At 38.7% G+C, this 18,976-nt stretch overlaps 1 protein-coding gene across 1 annotated transcript; it reads left to right on the top strand.

Moving 5' to 3' along the window:
• Nucleotides 1–8: 8 nt before the first annotated feature.
• On the top strand, nucleotides 9–6,339 carry RWDD4 (RWD domain containing 4). Its single transcript, XM_076337530.1, has 7 exons — nucleotides 9–69; nucleotides 429–509; nucleotides 2,963–3,072; nucleotides 3,169–3,313; nucleotides 4,091–4,205; nucleotides 5,188–5,237; nucleotides 6,307–6,339. The coding sequence occupies exons 1-7, from the start codon at nucleotides 46–48 to the stop codon at nucleotides 6,337–6,339; spliced, it is 558 nt and encodes a 185-aa protein (XP_076193645.1). The 5' UTR covers nucleotides 9–45.
• Nucleotides 6,340–18,976: the final 12,637 nt, after the last annotated feature.

Below are 18,976 nucleotides of genomic sequence, written 5' to 3' on the forward strand. Positions count from 1 at the left end.
GGGGGGGGGGCATCGCCGCGCGCCGCCTCCCCCGCAGCGCGCGCCATGGCGGCCAACGAGGACCAGGAGGTGAGCCCCGGGCCCTGCCCGCGCTGGGCGGGGAGGCCGCGAGGCGCCGCTGTCTGAGGGGGAGCCGGCCCGGGCGACTCCCCCGCACCTGCCCCGGGGCCGGGAGGGAGGCTCCGCGTGGGGAGAAGTGCCTCGGAGGGGAGGCGACCCGGGTGGCGGGGAGCGGGAGGGAAGAGCCGGCCGCTTGAGCGGGCGAGGAGCCGGGGAGGAGGGAGCCGGGCGGCGGCGGGGCTGGGGAGGCCGGGGGGAGGGCGGGAAACTGGCGGAGCTGCGCACAGCTTCGCAAACCGAGCGCGGCTGGGCGCGAGCTTCGTGTTCGGGCTGAAATCGGTAACCCCCTTCTCTGCTCTGTGCTGCAGATGGAGCTGGAAGCGCTGCGCTCCATCTACGAGGGAGATCTGTGCTTCAGGGAGCTCAGCCCGGTTTCCTTCCAGTACAGGGTAAGGCAAGGTGAAGGTCTGCGAGTCGCTGCAGCACAGGTTTCACCGTGAAGTTTTTCTGCTGCGTTGTAGTTGACATGCCAGGGATTTTCTAAAACAAATGGGTATTGGGTGGGCAGTAAAGTCTAGATCCGTAGGCTGTTGTTTCAGGATCTTTGGTACGATGATGCTTGATGGCGCAATGCATAATATTTAGGAACCTGCTCCCAGCACGGGTTTATTATCCCTTAGCTAGGCATCCTGCTTACACGTGTATGTACTGCATGGCTAGAGCTGTCGTTTGACAGCTGAAGGCTGAAGGAGCCAGCGTGCTGGGTAATACTTAAACTAGCTGGTCAGAAATGCCACTTACAGAGACATTTGCATGTAAAGCTCTGAACCTTCCCTATTGCTCAGTTACAAGGTTCTAGTCTCTTGTCCAGAGGTAGTTGACATGCCTTGTCTACCTGCTAAAGAGAAAATCCACAAAATGCTTTGGGCATGTGCACCGATACAGTCTGCTCAGGGAGCAGATACAGGGAGTGCTGAGCTTGAGATATGCAATTAGATTCTGGCATGAAATTCTTGCCAGCTTTCTGAAATTTAAAGACCTGGAAGTTCTTCTGGGCATGGACTGAGGCAGATCTTTGGGCGGCCAGAGAACTGTACTGATGAAACCCTAAGTTTTCACCCATGGGACAGAAGGGAGACTTCTGAAAATGCCATATCCCTGTAGTGGGGAGGAGGCATCCAAAATAACCTTTTTGTGACTTCTCAAGTAACTTCAGAATAACATCAGTAATTGTAATGAGATTAAGTTGATTTAATTAAGAGCACTTGAATCCCATCCATGTAGGTGCAGCCTTCCTTCGCTGATAGGACCATTATTAGTAAGTTTAATTTCCTCAAAAGAGCAAATGTGACATGCCTACAAGTCTACAATGTATCATTCTACATTGTGCTAGCTTTGGTCATTGCTAATTTTTATTAGACGAAAAATAATTGTGAAAAGTTAGAACTCAATTTAAATACTGTAAAACTTAGTGTCAAAGGCAATCGTATCTTTCCCATGAAGAAGAATTTGTATTACAAGAAAGCATATTGCAAGTAAGTGCGTGAGAAGGTCAAAAGAATTAGTATGCCATTTTTCTGAGCCTCATTTGTCTCACACGTCTCATACAAAACACAGCCATTCTGTAATCAAGTAAGGCTACCCAATTTTTAGGTTGCACTGGCAAGGAGGAGCATGGTCACGCAGCTTTCTGTATGGATTTGCTCAGGGCACAGACAGTGGTTTCCTGAGAGAAGTCATCTGTAAACCGTACCACCAGTTCTCTTCTTGGCAGCAGTGGGAACTGGACTGCAACACTGTAGATGATGTCTTGATAAATGTTGCAAATTCCTGATTTATTTCTTTATTATTTCTTTTTTTTACCTACAAAACAGATGTTTCTGAATGTCAGTTAGTCCACTCTGCTGAAACAGTCACTGCAAATAAAAAAGCACCGACTCCTTCCCCTTCCTATTCCTATTTTGAAGTACAGTACCCTAACCTTGATTAGGACTTTTTTTTTCTGGCCACACTTCATTCCACATAATTTGATGAAGCCAGATTGCCTATTCTAAAATGAGGGAAATAAGGGAGAATTTTCAAGTGGTTTTAGAATACGGGTTTAACCAACTTTGTTGCACTAGTCTTCCAAATCCTTGTGTGAAACAGATATTTCTGTTTGTATAGTATGCCTTTGGTAGCACCTGTACTAGTTTTAAATTTTAAAAAATTATTTGTTTTTTATTTAATTTAACATAATTGTAAGGATTGTATATGTAATTTGGGTTCACTAAATTGGTTTGATGTGCATGATTATTTATATTAAAGTGTGCCTTTTTCTAATGTTATGCTTTTTTTATCCAGTCTCATTCTACTGACTTCTTAAATCTTTTACTACTCATTCTTTCTTATAGTGGAATAAAATATCTGTAGGGGTGAGACGTAAATATTGAAATTCTTATCTATTATTTTTGCTATCTTAGGTCACTAGTTCATTGTCGTCTTTATTTCAGCACTGTCTTGTGGTTTGTTTTCGTATTGCTTTGAGTTTGGATGCTTGGGGGGGAAAAAAGGGCTTCATCTTTTCTGTTCTCATACATGATTGTATAGTATTTGGCTTGCAGATGCTACAAAGTAGCTTTTAAAACCAAGCAATTAAAAAAAAATAATAAAGAGAGCTTTGAATGTTTCTGCTGCTTTTCCTAGGGTGAAAACTGCAGGGTAGAGATTAATATTGATGTCATAAATTTAAGACTTTTTCTAGATAACAGCTTTATTTTCTAACTGATAACTTTATGAAAATAGTTGTTATCTTAAGGAATTTGGATAGTCTTAAAGAAGTGAAAGACTTGCATATTGGCATTGTAATCCTTAATAAGTGACTGATAACTGTTGATTTATAAAGTTTTTCTTTTCCCTTCAGATAGGTGAAAGTGGAGATCCCAAAGCCTTTCTAATAGAAGTTTCTTGGCCGGAAACGTATCCACAAACAGCACCAGTCATATCGATGGATGCTTTCTTCAACAACACAATGTAAGTATTTATGACAGCTTCACTTCCTAGCCTTTTTGGTTGGCAAGCTTTTCTTCATCCGTCTAGATTATAGTTGAGTTTTATGGTTTCTTTTAGATCTTCAGCTATTAAACAAAGTATATTGGATAAGTTGAAGGTAGAAGTTGAAGCGAATCTTGGAACTGCTATGACATACACACTTTTTGAATATGCCAAAGATAATAAAGAGTTGTTCATGGAAAATCAACCTGTTAACACTGTGGTAAGTAGATAAATTCAGATTTTAATCTCTTGCTTTTAAAACTGCAAAAAATGTTTATTACAACTCTAAATACTTCATAGCTCTGTCTTTAAGTTGCTAATCAGTATATTGGGTATACACGTTAGTGGCTAAACAGTGACGCACAGAGTATGGTGTCACAATGCTCTGTGGTCTTAATTATTATATTTAATTGTTATTTTGCTGTTATACCAAAATGTTTGTGGGCTGCAGTTCCGTCCCACAGAGTAGCATAAAAATGGAGACTTGGGGCAGAAGCAAAACTAAGGAGAGCTGAAACGGAGATTAAAGGCATCTGGTCAGGGGTGGGGGCAAATTACTGCAATCTTCCTGGGATGCAATGGCTTGCATAAGTGTGCCTCCAGGGTCTTGAATGAGTCAGGCTGGGTCTATTTGTGGCTTCTGTGTTGTGTAAGGACGTTATTGGCCATTGTGGTGCTGCAGATTTGCTTTGAGGAAGAAGGAAAGGTTTCCATGTTTGGGAAGTCTGAATCCCTTCAGACTAAATCACACTCTATGATTAAATTTAAAAAGTGTAAGAGGTGTCCTTTGCAACTCTGAAAGGGAGTAATTCCAATCCCCAACGCATGGTTCTTAAAATTACAATCACAATTATATGTTGATTAAAAGCTGCAGATTGCTGACAGCATTGCTTCTTTCTGACAGTCAAGATATTTCAGTATGTCGGGTTCAGTAATCACAGAGGTATCTGTGGAACTAATATGCGAAATAATTAACAACCATTTTTATCCTTCTCAGACTTCAGTAAGCAATAGTATTGCAATTGGAACTCCTGATGTGCCAACAAGTAAGAAAAAAGATAAAAAGGAGCAGTTATCCAAAACCCAGAAACGAAAACTAGCCGATAAAACAGGTTTGTTCACTATAACATTGTTTTGTTTCAGCAGTATGAGAATCCAAATTTTATAGCAGTGACATCTTGCTAGAGTCAGAACCAGTAGTCATTTGTTTATAAGATTAACTACTTTAAGTCTGTGGTCTCTGTTTTGCTTGTTTTAGATGAATTATTCTTGCTTGAGATGTTAGTTCTGGTCAAAGCAACTTTCTATAGAGTAAGGATTTCAAGATGTCATTGGTTTTGTTTTATTCTTTTATTTCAATTTGTGACAAAAGTGAAATTTTCAAAAAATACTTGTGGGAGGAGAGCATTTGGGACTTCTAAAAATTCACTTTCAGCAAAAGACGTAGTTTGTTGATGGGCCCTTGTAAATAATTCACATTATTAAAAATGTAATTTCTAAATGAAAGTGTTTGTTTTGGAACGCAAAATAAAACATGTAATTTAGTTTGTATCCTCAAAATAGAGGTGCTTCTGCAGATATTTAATAATTTCAATGAAATGGTAGGGTTTTGACTGAAAAGCATTCAATGTTTCAACTAATACTGCTGATTACTTTTATGTGTTCAACCTTAATTTTTAATAATGATCTGGATAGTAGTATCCTATTGCAGAAATAAGTTGTACCCTGTGATAGCAGTTTCTGCATATAATTTACCTAACCTAATGTATAATTGGCATATTAAGTGTTGGCCGTATAAAGGAAAAGCTGCATAAAATTTTGTTCTTTGACAAAATGCATCATTGCTGGTCAGCCCAGCTCATGTTGGAGTTGCTGTCTAAATTAAATGTCAGATGGACTGAGGTGTTTTTATTTAAACAGAATTACTTTGAAGAACAAGATGTGTTTAAGACATTAATATCTGTTTTTGTCCTCATGGCTTTGTAGTGGAGAAATTAAGGTTTTTGGATCTTTAGAATTTTGTGTGTTGATTTTAAAGAAGATAAAGATTCCCCTTAGCTTGTGTGTTGAAAATAAAACCTCGTTATTCTGCAGATAACAAGGGGGAGCTTCCACGAGGATGGAACTGGGTGGACGTAATTAAGGTAACATGACTGTATTATATGCAGTATTATGAAAATACTGCGTATGTACATTAAAAATAATTAGTACTTACATCTGAAGAAAACTAATCTGATTTTTTTTCTTGCTTTTTTTCCTAACTTTGTTTGGATTTGACTGTGGTGTCTGATTCATTTCTATACACGTCCAGCATGTAAGTATTTTCAAGTTATCTTTTTTAACGTTAAAAAGATCTGCAAGAAATAGTAAGAACTGTTTCTCATTTTGGATTCTAATTTACATATTTCTCAAATGCTTTAAAATGCTTAGTTCTTCCGAATATTAGAGTCAGGAGGACTTTGATTCCTCTTTGAACTTTGTTGGTTTAGTATTTCTTTTTTATTTATTGAGCAATTACATTTTAATTTTATGATGAGAGAGTTTTGCTAACCAAATGCACTGCAAATATTCTGTCTTCATATGGCAACAAGATGTAAAATAGTTAGTGGTGCTGCCAGGTTCTGGAGGGCAATGGAGAAGTAAGCAGAAAAAAGGAGCTGTCCCAAGTGGGAGCACCTTGCTGTCTCGTACAAGCCTGAGCATTCTCTGCCCCAAATCCTACAGTGAATAATTCTTTTCTACTTGCTCCCTCAGCATTGATTTCTTCCACCCTCTTGTCTTTGCTGGTTCAGTGGAAATCAGTATAGCTGCTTGACAATACTCTTTTTGTATTGTTTAAATTTCTATATGGGAATTCTCTGAGAGATGTGTGGGGATACTTTTTCCATTTCTTCATCTTTTTTATTTTGGAGAGCTGGTGACGGAGTCTTCAAATTAAATAGAAACAGTACCCTGAGGTTTTTCTGGGGTTTTGTGTTGTTGTTTTTTTTTAAATCAACTTTCACGTTCAGGAAATAAGCTTATTTAGTGTTTAAGCTTAAGAAATATTTTTTTATGCTTTTCAGTCTCTTGGTACAGTAGTACAATCAGTCTGTATTATTAATTAAATATACGTGTGTTCTATGTAAGATGGAGATAATGTTGTTCTTGTTTCCTAATAAATGGAATGGCAGTCTAAACTTTGAATACTTTCTTTTTGTGTCTCTTTTATAGTTAAGCAAAACTGGTTCTAAAGATGATGAATAAAGGACTTTGGTACAAGGAAACTCCACCTTTTAATACAGTGCAATTTTGGGTCACCATCTTTCTCTTAATAACTTTCGTATTTGTTGAAGTAAACATTTTATAAAGCTCAATTTCCTAACTTGCAAACCTAGTCACACAAGTTTATCTAGAGACTATGTGGTCTTCTTTGAAGAAAAAAAAAAAAAAACAACAAACAAACTTGCCTTAAATGCAGGTTAGAATGTGACAAAGGATATAGAGAGCCAATGTGGTGAAGTGAATAGTGCTATATGCAGTGTTTATTAACTTATATTTTACTCTGTAGTAAAATCCTGTTATAGTGAACCCAATGATACTGTAATCATTTCCTGATGTTCTTATTCCAACTGAAGAAAAAAGCACTATAACAGTGATTGGTCACTTGATGGCATAATTCAAAATAAATTATTCCATGGAAACAAGACCTCTGTCATTTGTTTATCTAATATGAATGTAGAAGGAGAACATAAAAATTGTTACATTGCAATACAGACTAGAGCTTGTGGTCCTGTTTTCACTAGTTACTGGCTGAAAAATACTGGCGAAAGCAAGGCCAAGTATTCTAGTCTGCTCAGAAATGAGTGGTTACAGCAGGAGTATGTCTTCGTTACTCTCTGCGGTATCCATCTGTTAGTCTTTCTCCAGTATGCACCTTTACAGAAGGTTGGATGTCTGAGGGGAGGAAAAAGTGCTTTCTTGCACGTGTCTCAATGAGTTGAGATTTTGTAGCTCTTTCACTGGAGAAATGGGCATTCCTTGGAGGGGTTTGCTGACTGAGTGGTGGGACAGTGGGAAGAAGTCAGCATTCTGCCAAATGAGTTGGGAGAATTTTTTTTTTCCTGATCTGCTCTCTTGTATCAGAAAGAGAAGTCATCTTTAGTATATGAATGGTTACTGAATACAAGATGCCTTAATGTCCTTTGTTATTTTTGTTTGTTTTGAGATGAACTTTAATAAATGCCTATTTATCTGCTGTGGTACATGGTTGGTTTTTTTTTAATTGTGTATTGCCTACTGCACTTCTAGGGCCCAGTTTGAATTTGCAAAGGATTTTCTGTTACAAAGAAAGCATTCTTAAAATTGGTAGAAGAATTACATCTTCCCTCTTTCAGTACATGTTCACACGTTCTTCAGGGTAGCTGTGTTTGTTGTTAATATGAGGGTCAGTCATCCCATTGAGAGTCAGAGGAGAATATCCATCGTGTTCAGTACACACGGCAAGTCCAGTGTCTCTTTGAAGGAGTGCACTCCACTGCGCACGCTAGGTACGGCGTTCGGTGAGTGGGATGTTAGGGGCACAGGCTGGATGCTCTGATCAGTGGTGCTACCAGCCTTTGCAGCCAGTAGAGGATGGTTTCTGTGACTGTCGTGTTAGGACTTCAGCTGATGGAGTGGAAGTGTTTATGCTACTGTCTGTGTCAAGAGAGCTTATATGCAACATACATTAATATAGTTCTCTTAAATTCTCTTAAATTATTTCTGTTTTACCAAAGGAGGATACACTAAATATATTGCAAAATAACTGCCTGTCTTCATATATATATATGTATATATAAAGAAAAAAAAGTTACATGAAACATTGTGACTGCAGGTGAAGGAAAAAAAATTGAATTTGTTCTGTGGCTTTCACTCTTCTGAAGAGACTGTGAAGAGATCTGAAAGAAATATGCTCTGTACTGCTGTCATCCAACAAGAAGCTGTAGTTTTTATTGAAACACTCGAGTTACAATTGGTAAATGTATGTGCTTCCTCAAGAAGGAAAATACTATTAATTCTTAAAGAATTCTTAATTTCAGAAAGTCATGATTTCTTTTTGAACTCAACTCACATTTAGTAAAAGCTGGTGAAGTACACAAGGTATAAATATAATAAACATATATTTTATGTTTATTATATATATAATATATATATTTATAACAGTAAAGTGAAAGTAGCAAGTGTCCAAAATACAGGATGATTAAAAAGGAATTTGCCGGTGTATAAAATTTTCCATACTGCATGGATACACTTCTTCCAAATGATGCAGTCTTGCCTTTGACATAAACTGGAGGCTCGTGGCTGCAGCGTGAGGAAGAGTGCCTGGCAGGGGGTAACGCCGCAGGGAGAAGTTGCTCTGGTAGTACATGGTGAGCCTGTAACAGGGAAGGGCATTTAGCTTTAGTCTCTGCCGGCGTCAGAATGGGCAGGGCTTTCTCTATTCACAACATCTCCGAGGGGAATTGACTTGTCTTTGCTAGTATCCTTGGTGTATAAAGTTGCCATGACAATTTATCTGAATAGATTAGTTAGGGAGGGTGGAGGAAGGACAAGTAAGAACCACGTCTCTTGCTTTTATAGTGTTACTGTGTGTAGCGGCAAACTTGTTAACCTTGTGAAATGCCTGATTTTTCAGCTCCTAGTCTGCCTATAAATCACACGCTCTTGGGAAGATATCCGAGCAATCTCCTCTGGTTCTGTTAGTAAACGTGTTTATTTGGAAGTCAACTTTCAAGGGAAATATTTTGCATTGGGAATTTTTGTATCGGTTCTTTGCTTCTCTGTAAATTTTGAAAGGTAATTTGTGTCGTTAAACCATTTTCTCATATGACATGATGGTTGGAACAGGGTCATTTCAAGAATCGAGGTACTTGGTATCATGGAGAGGCCTGAGCACTGACAACTGAGGAGAGGGAAAATGTAATTGTTCTTATCAAGAAAGGCACAACTGTAAATACAGATCATGACTACTGAGGGAATTCTAAACACTTGAAAAATACACCACCACCACCACCACCTTTTTTTAAGTAAAAACCCGCTGGCAGTGGAAAAACGGTGGTTTATGCTTTATTTCAGTAGGGGAAGAGTCTCTTGATTGTAGGGCTATGCCACCTATTTAAATTCATGGGTTTTGCGGTAAAGCTTTGGTTGGCCTGAGAAGACAAGTGTCGATACTAGTAACAGTAAAGTGAAAGTAGCAAGTGTCCAAAATACAGGATGATTAAAAAGGAATTTGCCGGTGTACAAAATTTTCCATGCTGCACGGATACTAATTGACTTACTGAAGCAGTAGTTGAAAGGGCTTTTTAAAAAAAATACTTTTTATCTATAGTGTTGTTGCAGTAACCACTTGGAAATCTCATCTGATCAAACATAGCTTACTTTTTTCCCTTTTTCAAATTTGTCTCCGAGAATCTTTCCTTGGGACAAATTTGGTGCAGAAAATTGAGGTGGCAATACCAATGCTTAAATGAAGTTTAGGTTTTTTAACTGAAATTTAACAAAATATTTTTTCTCTTCAGTCTTTTAGTACATATTTGAATTGGTTAGGATTGCTAATGCCTCTGAAAGTTAATGAATTTTAAGCTATGCATTTTTTTTCTTTCAAAACTTTTCTCAGCAACTTGCTTGCTGTTAAGGAGGCGGGGAGTCTCTCCTCCCCCCCCCCCAGTTTTTTTGCCTCTGTCAGTCCTTACGGTGCCCTGGAGCACATCACTAGGCAGTGCACTTTCCAGCCTCAACTTACAGGAGCTATTAGCATAGGACATACGCAGTTTCTGCTGTAAAATGGTTTGGTATCTCTGAAGCACAGTGACTTCTTCTCCAAAATCTATCCAGCTCTCTCTGTTGTTGATACAGGTATTTGAGGAATACAGAAAAAAAAAAGTATGGCAGGGGCACAAGAACTGTCACTATCGCATTGGTATTTTATACTTTATTTCACATGAAACTTCAAAGAAGTCTTTAGTTGTATTTGCATGATGTTAAATACAAATTCGTTCAGTGCTGTTAGTACCAAGACCAAAGACGCTCCATTGCACCGTAACGTATCGAATCCCGGGGAATGATGCAGACTGCCTTTCAGTATGGTGGGTGGAGGGGTGACAGCTGTGATTAATCAGCAGTGTGTCCCTAGCATGTCCTGCTCACCCCCTTGGTCAGCCTGGCACAGCTGACACTGAAATCAAGGCTGCTAATGCCTGCGGTACTGCTGCAACTGGTTGTACGTGGGGTGGGTAGATAAAGCATGCCCAACCGATGAGCGATTCGATTTTGGTGAGTAAAAGAACAATAGGAAAAAAGCCAGCATTTCTTCATATAGGACCTTTGGTAGAAGTGCAAACGTAGGGAGACTATACTCCTTTCATCTGAGGCAATACAAGTGGTTTTGGGTTACACTGTGAACTTCATGCTGTGAAAATCATCAAACGGGTCTTGAACCAAAAATAGTTCCCCTTTGGAAATTGTTTCCTTCAACTATGTTTTGTGGCTTATAGTACGGCACCCTAAGCACTTGTAGTTAACAGCAGAATGAAGGGGGGAGGAAATGGTCATTCAACAGAGAGAATACCAGAAGCGTGAGGAATCCTGGGTGGACTGGAGGAGGAAGCGGAGGGGGAAAAACATCCTCATACGCAAGACTAGAAGAGAATAGGGGATAAATCTTCATTGCTGCAGGACAATACAATAAAACAAAAGCTAAGCTTATGGTTGCAGAGCTATAAATTCTGGCATGAGGTTGGGTTATGGTAAAAGACAAGAGGATTGTAGATTTTCTTTCTGTCACTGTCACCTATTCTTTCACCAGCATGGATTTGGCTTCATCTCAGAATGGGGCTGCTCTATGGTGAGAAGAATTTCCGTTTGTCTCACTGTTATGCTTCCTGCTACTCTCTTTCTGAGCCCATGGAAGCAACCTCTGAAAATCTGGTGTACTCTCAGAAATAAGACAAAATATATTGACTAGGCACTGGAAAATCATGTTAGAATATTTGATGTGGGTGAAAGAAAGAATTAACTGTTTCTCTTCTTTCTCCTTTATTCAGAGCAAAGTGAGGAGTGACTCTAAATGGCTGAATTACACAAGACACATGAGAATCTATATCCAGACACCGGTGTCCTATGTCAGACTGAAAGTTTGTCTGTCTAGTTTAGAGTTTTACCTAGCTATCCCTTGCTACTGTGTCTGAGCATTCATGCTTGTGGTTCCCACAGTAGTATGTGTTTTAAGTATTGATGTTTACAATGCAGCAGAAATTTGAAAACTCTTACTGTGATTGCCTACTGCAAGTTGCTTATGTTGTGAGATGGGATAAAGTCACAGCAATGACAGAGAAAGCCAAACTATAATGGCACAGCCTTAGTGGAGAGGAATGGGGTTGGGTGGGTGTCTCTGGGGGCGTAATTTCTTCTGCAGTATCTTTATTACTGGTAATGATCAGTGAAAAGGAAAAATCAGTCTAGGGTGAGTTTGGAAGATGTCATTCAGGAAAAGATAATCTTTTCCTTCTCAAACAATTATCCGTTATGGTGTCACTGAGAGGCAATAAACATAGGCTTGTATGAAGTCACTCTTCAGAGCAGGATCTTACTTTAAATCAAGTAAGTGTCTCTGTCAGTAATGCATTTTATGATTTCCTGCAGGAAAAACAAATGTGAAGAAAGCATTACTATCTAAAGAGCTGCTGTCTCCACTGCAGGGAACCATTTGATCTCTACTTGTAGGGAAAACTATGGTTCAATTGACCTTGAAGAGAGATATTTTATAATAGTACAGGGAAAATGTAGCAGCCCATTGATAAAAAGTACATAGCCTCTATAGACGGTTAACAAATTTGCACAGCATTATTAGTTTTATATTTTTCTCTGAAAATCAGCACTAGAATATTACCAGGTTTTAGTTAACTGGCATACAGTATGATTATGATTTTTTTCCCCTCATGCCATATGTCTTTAGATGATAAAAGTACAGGATGTAGTATAGAAATTTATTTCCTAGATTAAAATAGTGCTAAAGTTACAAATCCACTCAAAGGAAGGAAATCCATCTTACTCAGAAGTAAGGATGTGCCAAAATTAAAGCTGCCTATGTGATGTTTATATGAAAAAGAATGCATAGGAAGATTTTCTTTCTGTGACTACATGTTTTTTTGGGTTTTGGTTGGGGGGGGGGGGGTTCCCTGGTAGTGTCCAAGCAGATGCTTAGTGCTTTGCTTCCTAGTGTTCCTGTTAGCAGGAAAGCAGTACAAAAACCTGAGTTTTCGTATGCTCCTAAATCTGAAAAGGGAAGAAAGTTTTCACTTTGTAGAAGTAAATAAAGTAACAGAACTGTCCCTGGAACAAAGTGGACATTTGAAACAGGGTGACCAGGTATAGAGGCAAATGAATTTGTTCTAATAAAACTGACTGCATCTGAGTGGCTTTAGTGCCCGTTTCAGAGTTTGTCTCCATGCAGTGGATCTGTGACATATAAATGCTTATGGATAATTTTAGGTTGACTATATAGCTATAGTCCATGTGATTAAGCATTGCTTTCCATAAATTTGTGTTGCAGAAGTCAGTGCAGATTCTAATGTATTGTTAATGAGCTCTAGTTCCATCCCTTTTCATTTGATGGCAGGAGAGGAGATACATTGCTTGCTTCTCTGGGACGAAAGAAATCCACACGTATGCTGTCAACGAAGGCTACCTGGACTTCGTTAACAGGCATTGCAATCAGGCTGAAAGAGTTAAAAAGGTGAAGTTCTACAAGGTAATTGTAGTAGCTTATATGAATGTGGATCCACTATTTTGGTATATTCCTTTCTTTGTTAACTTACTTATTGTGATGTTTAAAATGCTCTGAGTGCAAGCAGATATGTTAGCTTATTAGCTAGTGTGTGTGTGTGTCAAGTAACTGTTCAGTCAGATGAGTTCAAGAGCAGTTACCTTGTCTTTCCTAATTCCATGGCATGGTGAGAGTTCTCTCACAGTGCATACCTACAGATACTATCACTCCCCTGGTTTTCCTCCCAGCATGGGCAAAAAATGGTGCTCAGCATCACTGCGTGTTTCCTTCATAGCTTTTATATAGAAAGGTATATTGGGTGGGGGAGGAAGAAAAAAATTAATATAAACTACTGGCTGGTACTGATGCCTCACACCTGGAACTAATTAAGATAATCTATGTCACATTGCATATAACATAGTGCGCAAGCTACCATATGTCTCCCTCCTGATTTATGTTCTCCCGTTTTAAATGTATAGACTTGAGGCCTCTACTACAACCTCTGACTGGTAAAGATTGGGCAGAATCTCTTTGTGATCATCACAGTAATCTTTGTTTCACAGACACAAGCCCTACTCTGTTAGATGCTGTATCAATGAACTCGAAGGAAGCAGGGGTGGTCAGTGTCTTGCACGATCAGGAAATGGGGAAGAAACGTATTCTATGAGGAGACACATGCTAAACATGAAAAGCAAACACTGAACTTCTTGGGATATCTGTTCAGGGAGAGAAGATGACAGAAGTATTGAAGAGGTGAAAGAAGGATGGATGAACAGCTTGCCGTCTGGAGTCTTAAGAACATGGTTGGTTACTCTTCTAAAAAAATACAGTTGATAAACACGTTGTTTCTCTGCATATGAAAACATCTCTGAGGTATTTTAAAAGATGATAAAATATTTTTGAAGGTGTTAATGATAAACCATTAAGGGGAGGAAAGAACGTCACCAGAAGAAAGTTATACACAGGAGTAAATCTGGAAATTTTGATTTGAAGCTGGGAGATTCTTGTATACCAAGCAAATGCAATTTCCATTACGTGAAGAGATGGAGACAACTCAGAAATCTAGCTTCGTCTTTCCTGCCAGTTTCTGAGTAGTTTAATATTTTGAGCATTGCAAGCTCAGAATTTTATCTGCTGGAAGGAAGAGTAGTGCACAAAATTTGGATTTAGATGTACATTTTGCACATGCAAATTTGGCTCATCGGTATTTAAATCTCCAATTAAACTGTGTGTCTTGTGAGCAGAATGGTTAAAATGTGATTTGTCACGTTTGTGCATGTATGCACAATCTTGGTAAGGTGCATCACTACATCATATCACTTAAGTTACAAATGTATGAAGTATATCCCCTGTAAGAACATCTGTCTTATTTGAGAAATATTTATCCTTTGACTCATTCAAAGCTTTTGCTGCCATTAAATGCAGCAAAATAATCCATACTGCAATGACTTTTTATTACAACAACCTGATCTCATTATGTATATTTGTGCTAGAATCAGAGGCAGAAAGAAATGCACTAATGAATGGAAGAATCCTATCCTCAATTATACGATTACTGTAAAGAAAGAGGTTGTAACTCCAGCTGATGGGCCTGAGGTGGGGGCTTCCAGGTGGTGTCAGAAGTGATCACCACAATGTTTTACTACATCTGGAAATTTTGAAGAGGTGTCAAGAGATGAGACATCAAACATTTGTTGTAAGGTTTTCGGGATCTTTTTAATTAATTTTGGATTTCAATTGAAGTTATATTTTTAGGGTACAATAAGTGTATTACTGGTTTTATTATATAAAGAAAGGGCATATTGTAAACCTAGAATGCAAAAGAAGAAGGGATAGCGAAGCAAATTCTTGACTGATACACACTATAAGAAACCTGTTAGGTTGGCTTTTGTGCTGTATGTAAATCAAGGTTGCATTTGTCTCCTTTGTGTATGCCTTTTTTCATCGCTTTTGGGTTTTTGTTGGGCGAAAGCCTGATGATCCTGTCATCCCAGGAATATTATGAAAGAAAAACTTAGAATTAATTAAAGGTATAATTGGGAGAATGAAACTAACTGAAATAATGCAAAAGCAGAAAATGGTAAGTGATGCATCTCATGGGGAATCAAAAGAGACGGTTCTGACTGAAAAAACAGTGCAGATGGATGATGATCAGGCAGGTGATTTTTGGGAACTGGCAAATAACTGGAATTCACTCTAACAGAGAATCGGACTCGAACATTTCAGATGAGCAGGATCTGTTTAATGTGTCATCTTCATTCCTCAAGCATAAACCTGCCGTTGAATGTGACAAAGAACTGCAGCTTCTTAACCAGTGGTACAGACAGGATGAAAATTTTGTTTCAAGTATTTACAAACTGCAGCCTATCAGGTTAGTGCCGAGTTCCTTCTCAGCACTGAACAGCAACTTCTGTTCAGAAGTTGTTTGGTAAAGGAATACATGTGGTTTTCCTTCCAGTCCATTAAGGAGATGAATTTATTCTTCATTAGTCTGAAAATGGTTCACTTTAATCACCAGAAGTTTTATTGCTAAGCACTTGCATGAAAGAAATACTAAGTCTGAAGAGTTTACTTCAACATTATATCCCGCAAATGAATAGGATCTTTATTTAAATGAGCAGCAGTGCTTTTCTCATCATAGTATGAAGCGCAGCATTAGAAGGTATTTGAAGGAAAATTTCCCTCAAATCTTTATTAATGATGCTGATAACACTGTCATCAAATAGGCATATGAGATTTTATCCCCCTCTTAGAGATGGTGTAACTGAGGCCCAGTTGAGATATATACCTATTAAAACAGAGGTAATAAGCCTCAAACCTGTATCTGTCCATCTGCCAAACTGTGCAGCAATTTGGTAGGCTAGAGCTGCACCTACCTGAAGTAATGGCGTTCTTTAATCATGTTTTATGATTAAAGCAGCTTCTTAATTTTCCAGCATGTTCTCACAGCTTGTCTTTTACTCATATTCATAGCACGTTTTGCAGGGATATTTTCAGCAGTGATCCTGCTCACAGGCAGCAAGCTGAGAGCAAATGGCTGAGCTCTTTCCAGAAACGACACAAGATATTTCAAGAGCATGCTCTGCTTACTCTTAGGGAGGAAGCATCCACTGAGCTTCTTGAGACAGGTGAGACTAGAAACCCAAAATTAAGAGAGGGCACTCAGCTGGAATGATCAGCAATACATCATTTTCTAAATGAAGGAGAAAGGTTAGTTTCAGTAATAAAATAAATTAAAGGAGTTAGAGACATCACCGGTTTTGGCACTCCTCAGAATCTCGTGGTAGGACAAGCAATACTTAAGTGAGCGTGTTACTGCTGTAATAAATATGTAAAATAGACAGAACTTCAGAGACATTACTTCTCAATAACCCTAAATGCCTTTTCCTGTTCAATGTACTGTTTAGTCCACTTAAACATATGTAACTCCTTCTACAATCTGCAGGCAACTCTTTAGGCTCTCTAGAGGAGCCAAAAGCCTGGAGTTTGGCCAAACAGAATAAAACACATGCTGTGAAGTTCTGTTTAACTGCAGAGAATAAAATGACTACTGCAGAATAAGCTTAATAATGCAATAATAATTTAACAGCAAAACCGCGCATTTCATAAGCTTTTTTACAAATAGGTCTTTTCTGGTTTTCATATGAAGAATAAAGGAACATCAAATGTTTTCTTTGAGGTTCAAAGTGGTTGTGCATCAGAGCTAAGGAAGGCATTTAGTACTTCTTTCTGCCACCCTTTCCACAGTATGGTGCTCAGATGAGCAGTTAAATTATTTAGAGAGATTATAAAGCTATTAGCCTTCAATCCAGTAAAGAAAGTTGCTCCTGCTGGGATATCTTTGGGGTTATTTATGTATTTGAAGACTACCCCTGTTGGTTACTGGTTAGTATGAGTTAGATCAATTTAGTTCTTAATCAGTCCTCGTGGCAATTTCCCCGTTAATCAAAGTGGTTCGTTGATGTTCTTGGCCTGCCCTCCACTTTGTTGATACCTTTCCCTAGTGTTTTGTAAGTAAACTCAGGCTCTTATGCCAGAGCCACACTTGGTCACAGATTATTAATAAAAAGAACAAATGTTTGACTTTAGCACCTAGAATGACACAGGTCTTTTCTTGTATCCATAATCATGTTGTGATGTAGACATTTCCACACTTTCAATTCCACTCTTCCACAGCATTATTGTCTTGTAACTTTTCTCCATCACTTAACCTGTTTTCCATTATGTTACACTGACCCAGACCGATTAATCAAATTCCAATCAATAATTTGTTTTATCAGAGTTTGTTAGAAGTTTTCACAAGTTTATAGAAGGGTCTGTGTTGCTGCAAGCATACCAAGATTTTTATTGCCATCCTCATGCATGCTATGTTCTCTTCCAGGATAACCTTTTCTTAAATTATTTTGATGGTAACTTTAAAAAATGGAGTTAAGAATTAGAACGTTTTTTCTCCCTGAAGTCTTGCAGCAAGAGATTAATCAAGGATTCAAGATTCAGGGTTCTCCAGAAGATCGCTGTTACTGCTTCAAGAGGAAGACCTGTGACTTAGAATACAACCTGTCAAGCAAGCAGGCTTCAAAATGTTTTGACATCCACCTTGTGAAAACAGAGGTTAATGAAAGGAAGTATGAAGCACATCAGAATATCATAGAAAGCATCCATGCACAGGTATGCCTACCATCACTTTGGTTTATTCACCTCTGCCCCGGATGCTGGGGATTTCTTTTCACCATGTTCTAGAGCTTTAAACAGGGAAAAAATGAAGATCACAATATTTTTTTGTCTTGTCTTGAGTGTAACACTGTATTTTTAAAGGTGCATCCTAAACCTGCGGTAATTTTATACTCCCAAGTCTGTTGCCTTCACTCTTTCTTTAAATACCTTCTCCAGGTTCCCTTCTTGCAGCTTGGTTTTCCCACGTCGGTGCTTATTCTGATGTCCTTTATCTCTCTCCCTTAATCGGCTGCAATCTTCTAAGACTTCCTGAAGCCCAGTCTTCAGTTTGCTTTGCCTGTTACCTGAATTCTCAGTATTCAGGAAAAGCTATACAGAGGAGAGTCCATGTCACTTTAAATCCTTAGAGAGGCATGCTGAGTTAGAGTGATGCAGAAGGCTGACACATCATTCTTAATTCGCCCTGGATCCCCAACTTCATCAGCAATCCCATCAGAAATGTTGGGATTGGCATGGAATTAAGGCAATGTGAATCAAGAATCAAAATCTTATCAGTAGTTGTTAATTTATGTTTAATTAAAATCTGTACTCATTTATTGCTATTAATTCTTTGAGTTAGTAACAAACTCAGCTGGGTCTCTGTCTTGCAAATCTGAAGAAGCCAAGGAAAGTATTAGGTATGGCCTAGAATAACTCTTTTTCTTTTAACTGTAGAATGAGATCTAAGTGGACTCATTCAGCATTGGGGTTTCGGGGATGCTTTTCTATTGTATGAACTCACAGGCAGAACACTGTATTAATCTGTTGAGAAAAGGTGTAACACAAGATATGATGTATCTGGTTTTGGCTTCACTTTATCTTCATTCTTCCCTTCAGTCCTCATCTTAGATCACGTTTCTTGTCTGTGGATATGTGCTCTGGGCTTTACAGGTTTGTAAAACAAAAAGTACATTGCTGAGCACAAACCTGCTCTGTGTTTTCTTCCTACCCAGCCCCCTTTATCTCCTCTTTTGCATCTCAGTGAAACGGGTTTGGCCATTGCTTGTCTTATCCTTCAGCATACTCAAAGAATGCATGAAGGGATGTTAATTCCTTTTCTTGTTGCAAACCTAAAATTGTCAAGTAGAAATAGTAATGCAGAAGCTATCGTCTAGGATTGTTAGAAATTAATTTAGTACGACTTGTGCAGAAAGACGTATTTATCAGTGTACTGGATATAATGCAGACATTACTTCGTTGTAATGAGTTATCACTGCTTGCCTTCCAGTATGTTTTGATTCAACTCGTTTCCATGCTTGATAGGTTTATTCTCTCTATTTAGCTTCATCACACCAATATCTATGAGAAAAATGTAAGCTGGGGCAAAGATGGAATTGAACCCACCAACAGCAGATCCCATTCCTTCTGCCTTGAATGCCTACG

Source organism: Aptenodytes patagonicus, chromosome 4 (genome assembly GCF_965638725.1).
Source record: "Aptenodytes patagonicus chromosome 4, bAptPat1.pri.cur, whole genome shotgun sequence".
Classification (NCBI taxonomy): domain Eukaryota; kingdom Metazoa; phylum Chordata; class Aves; order Sphenisciformes; family Spheniscidae; genus Aptenodytes; species Aptenodytes patagonicus.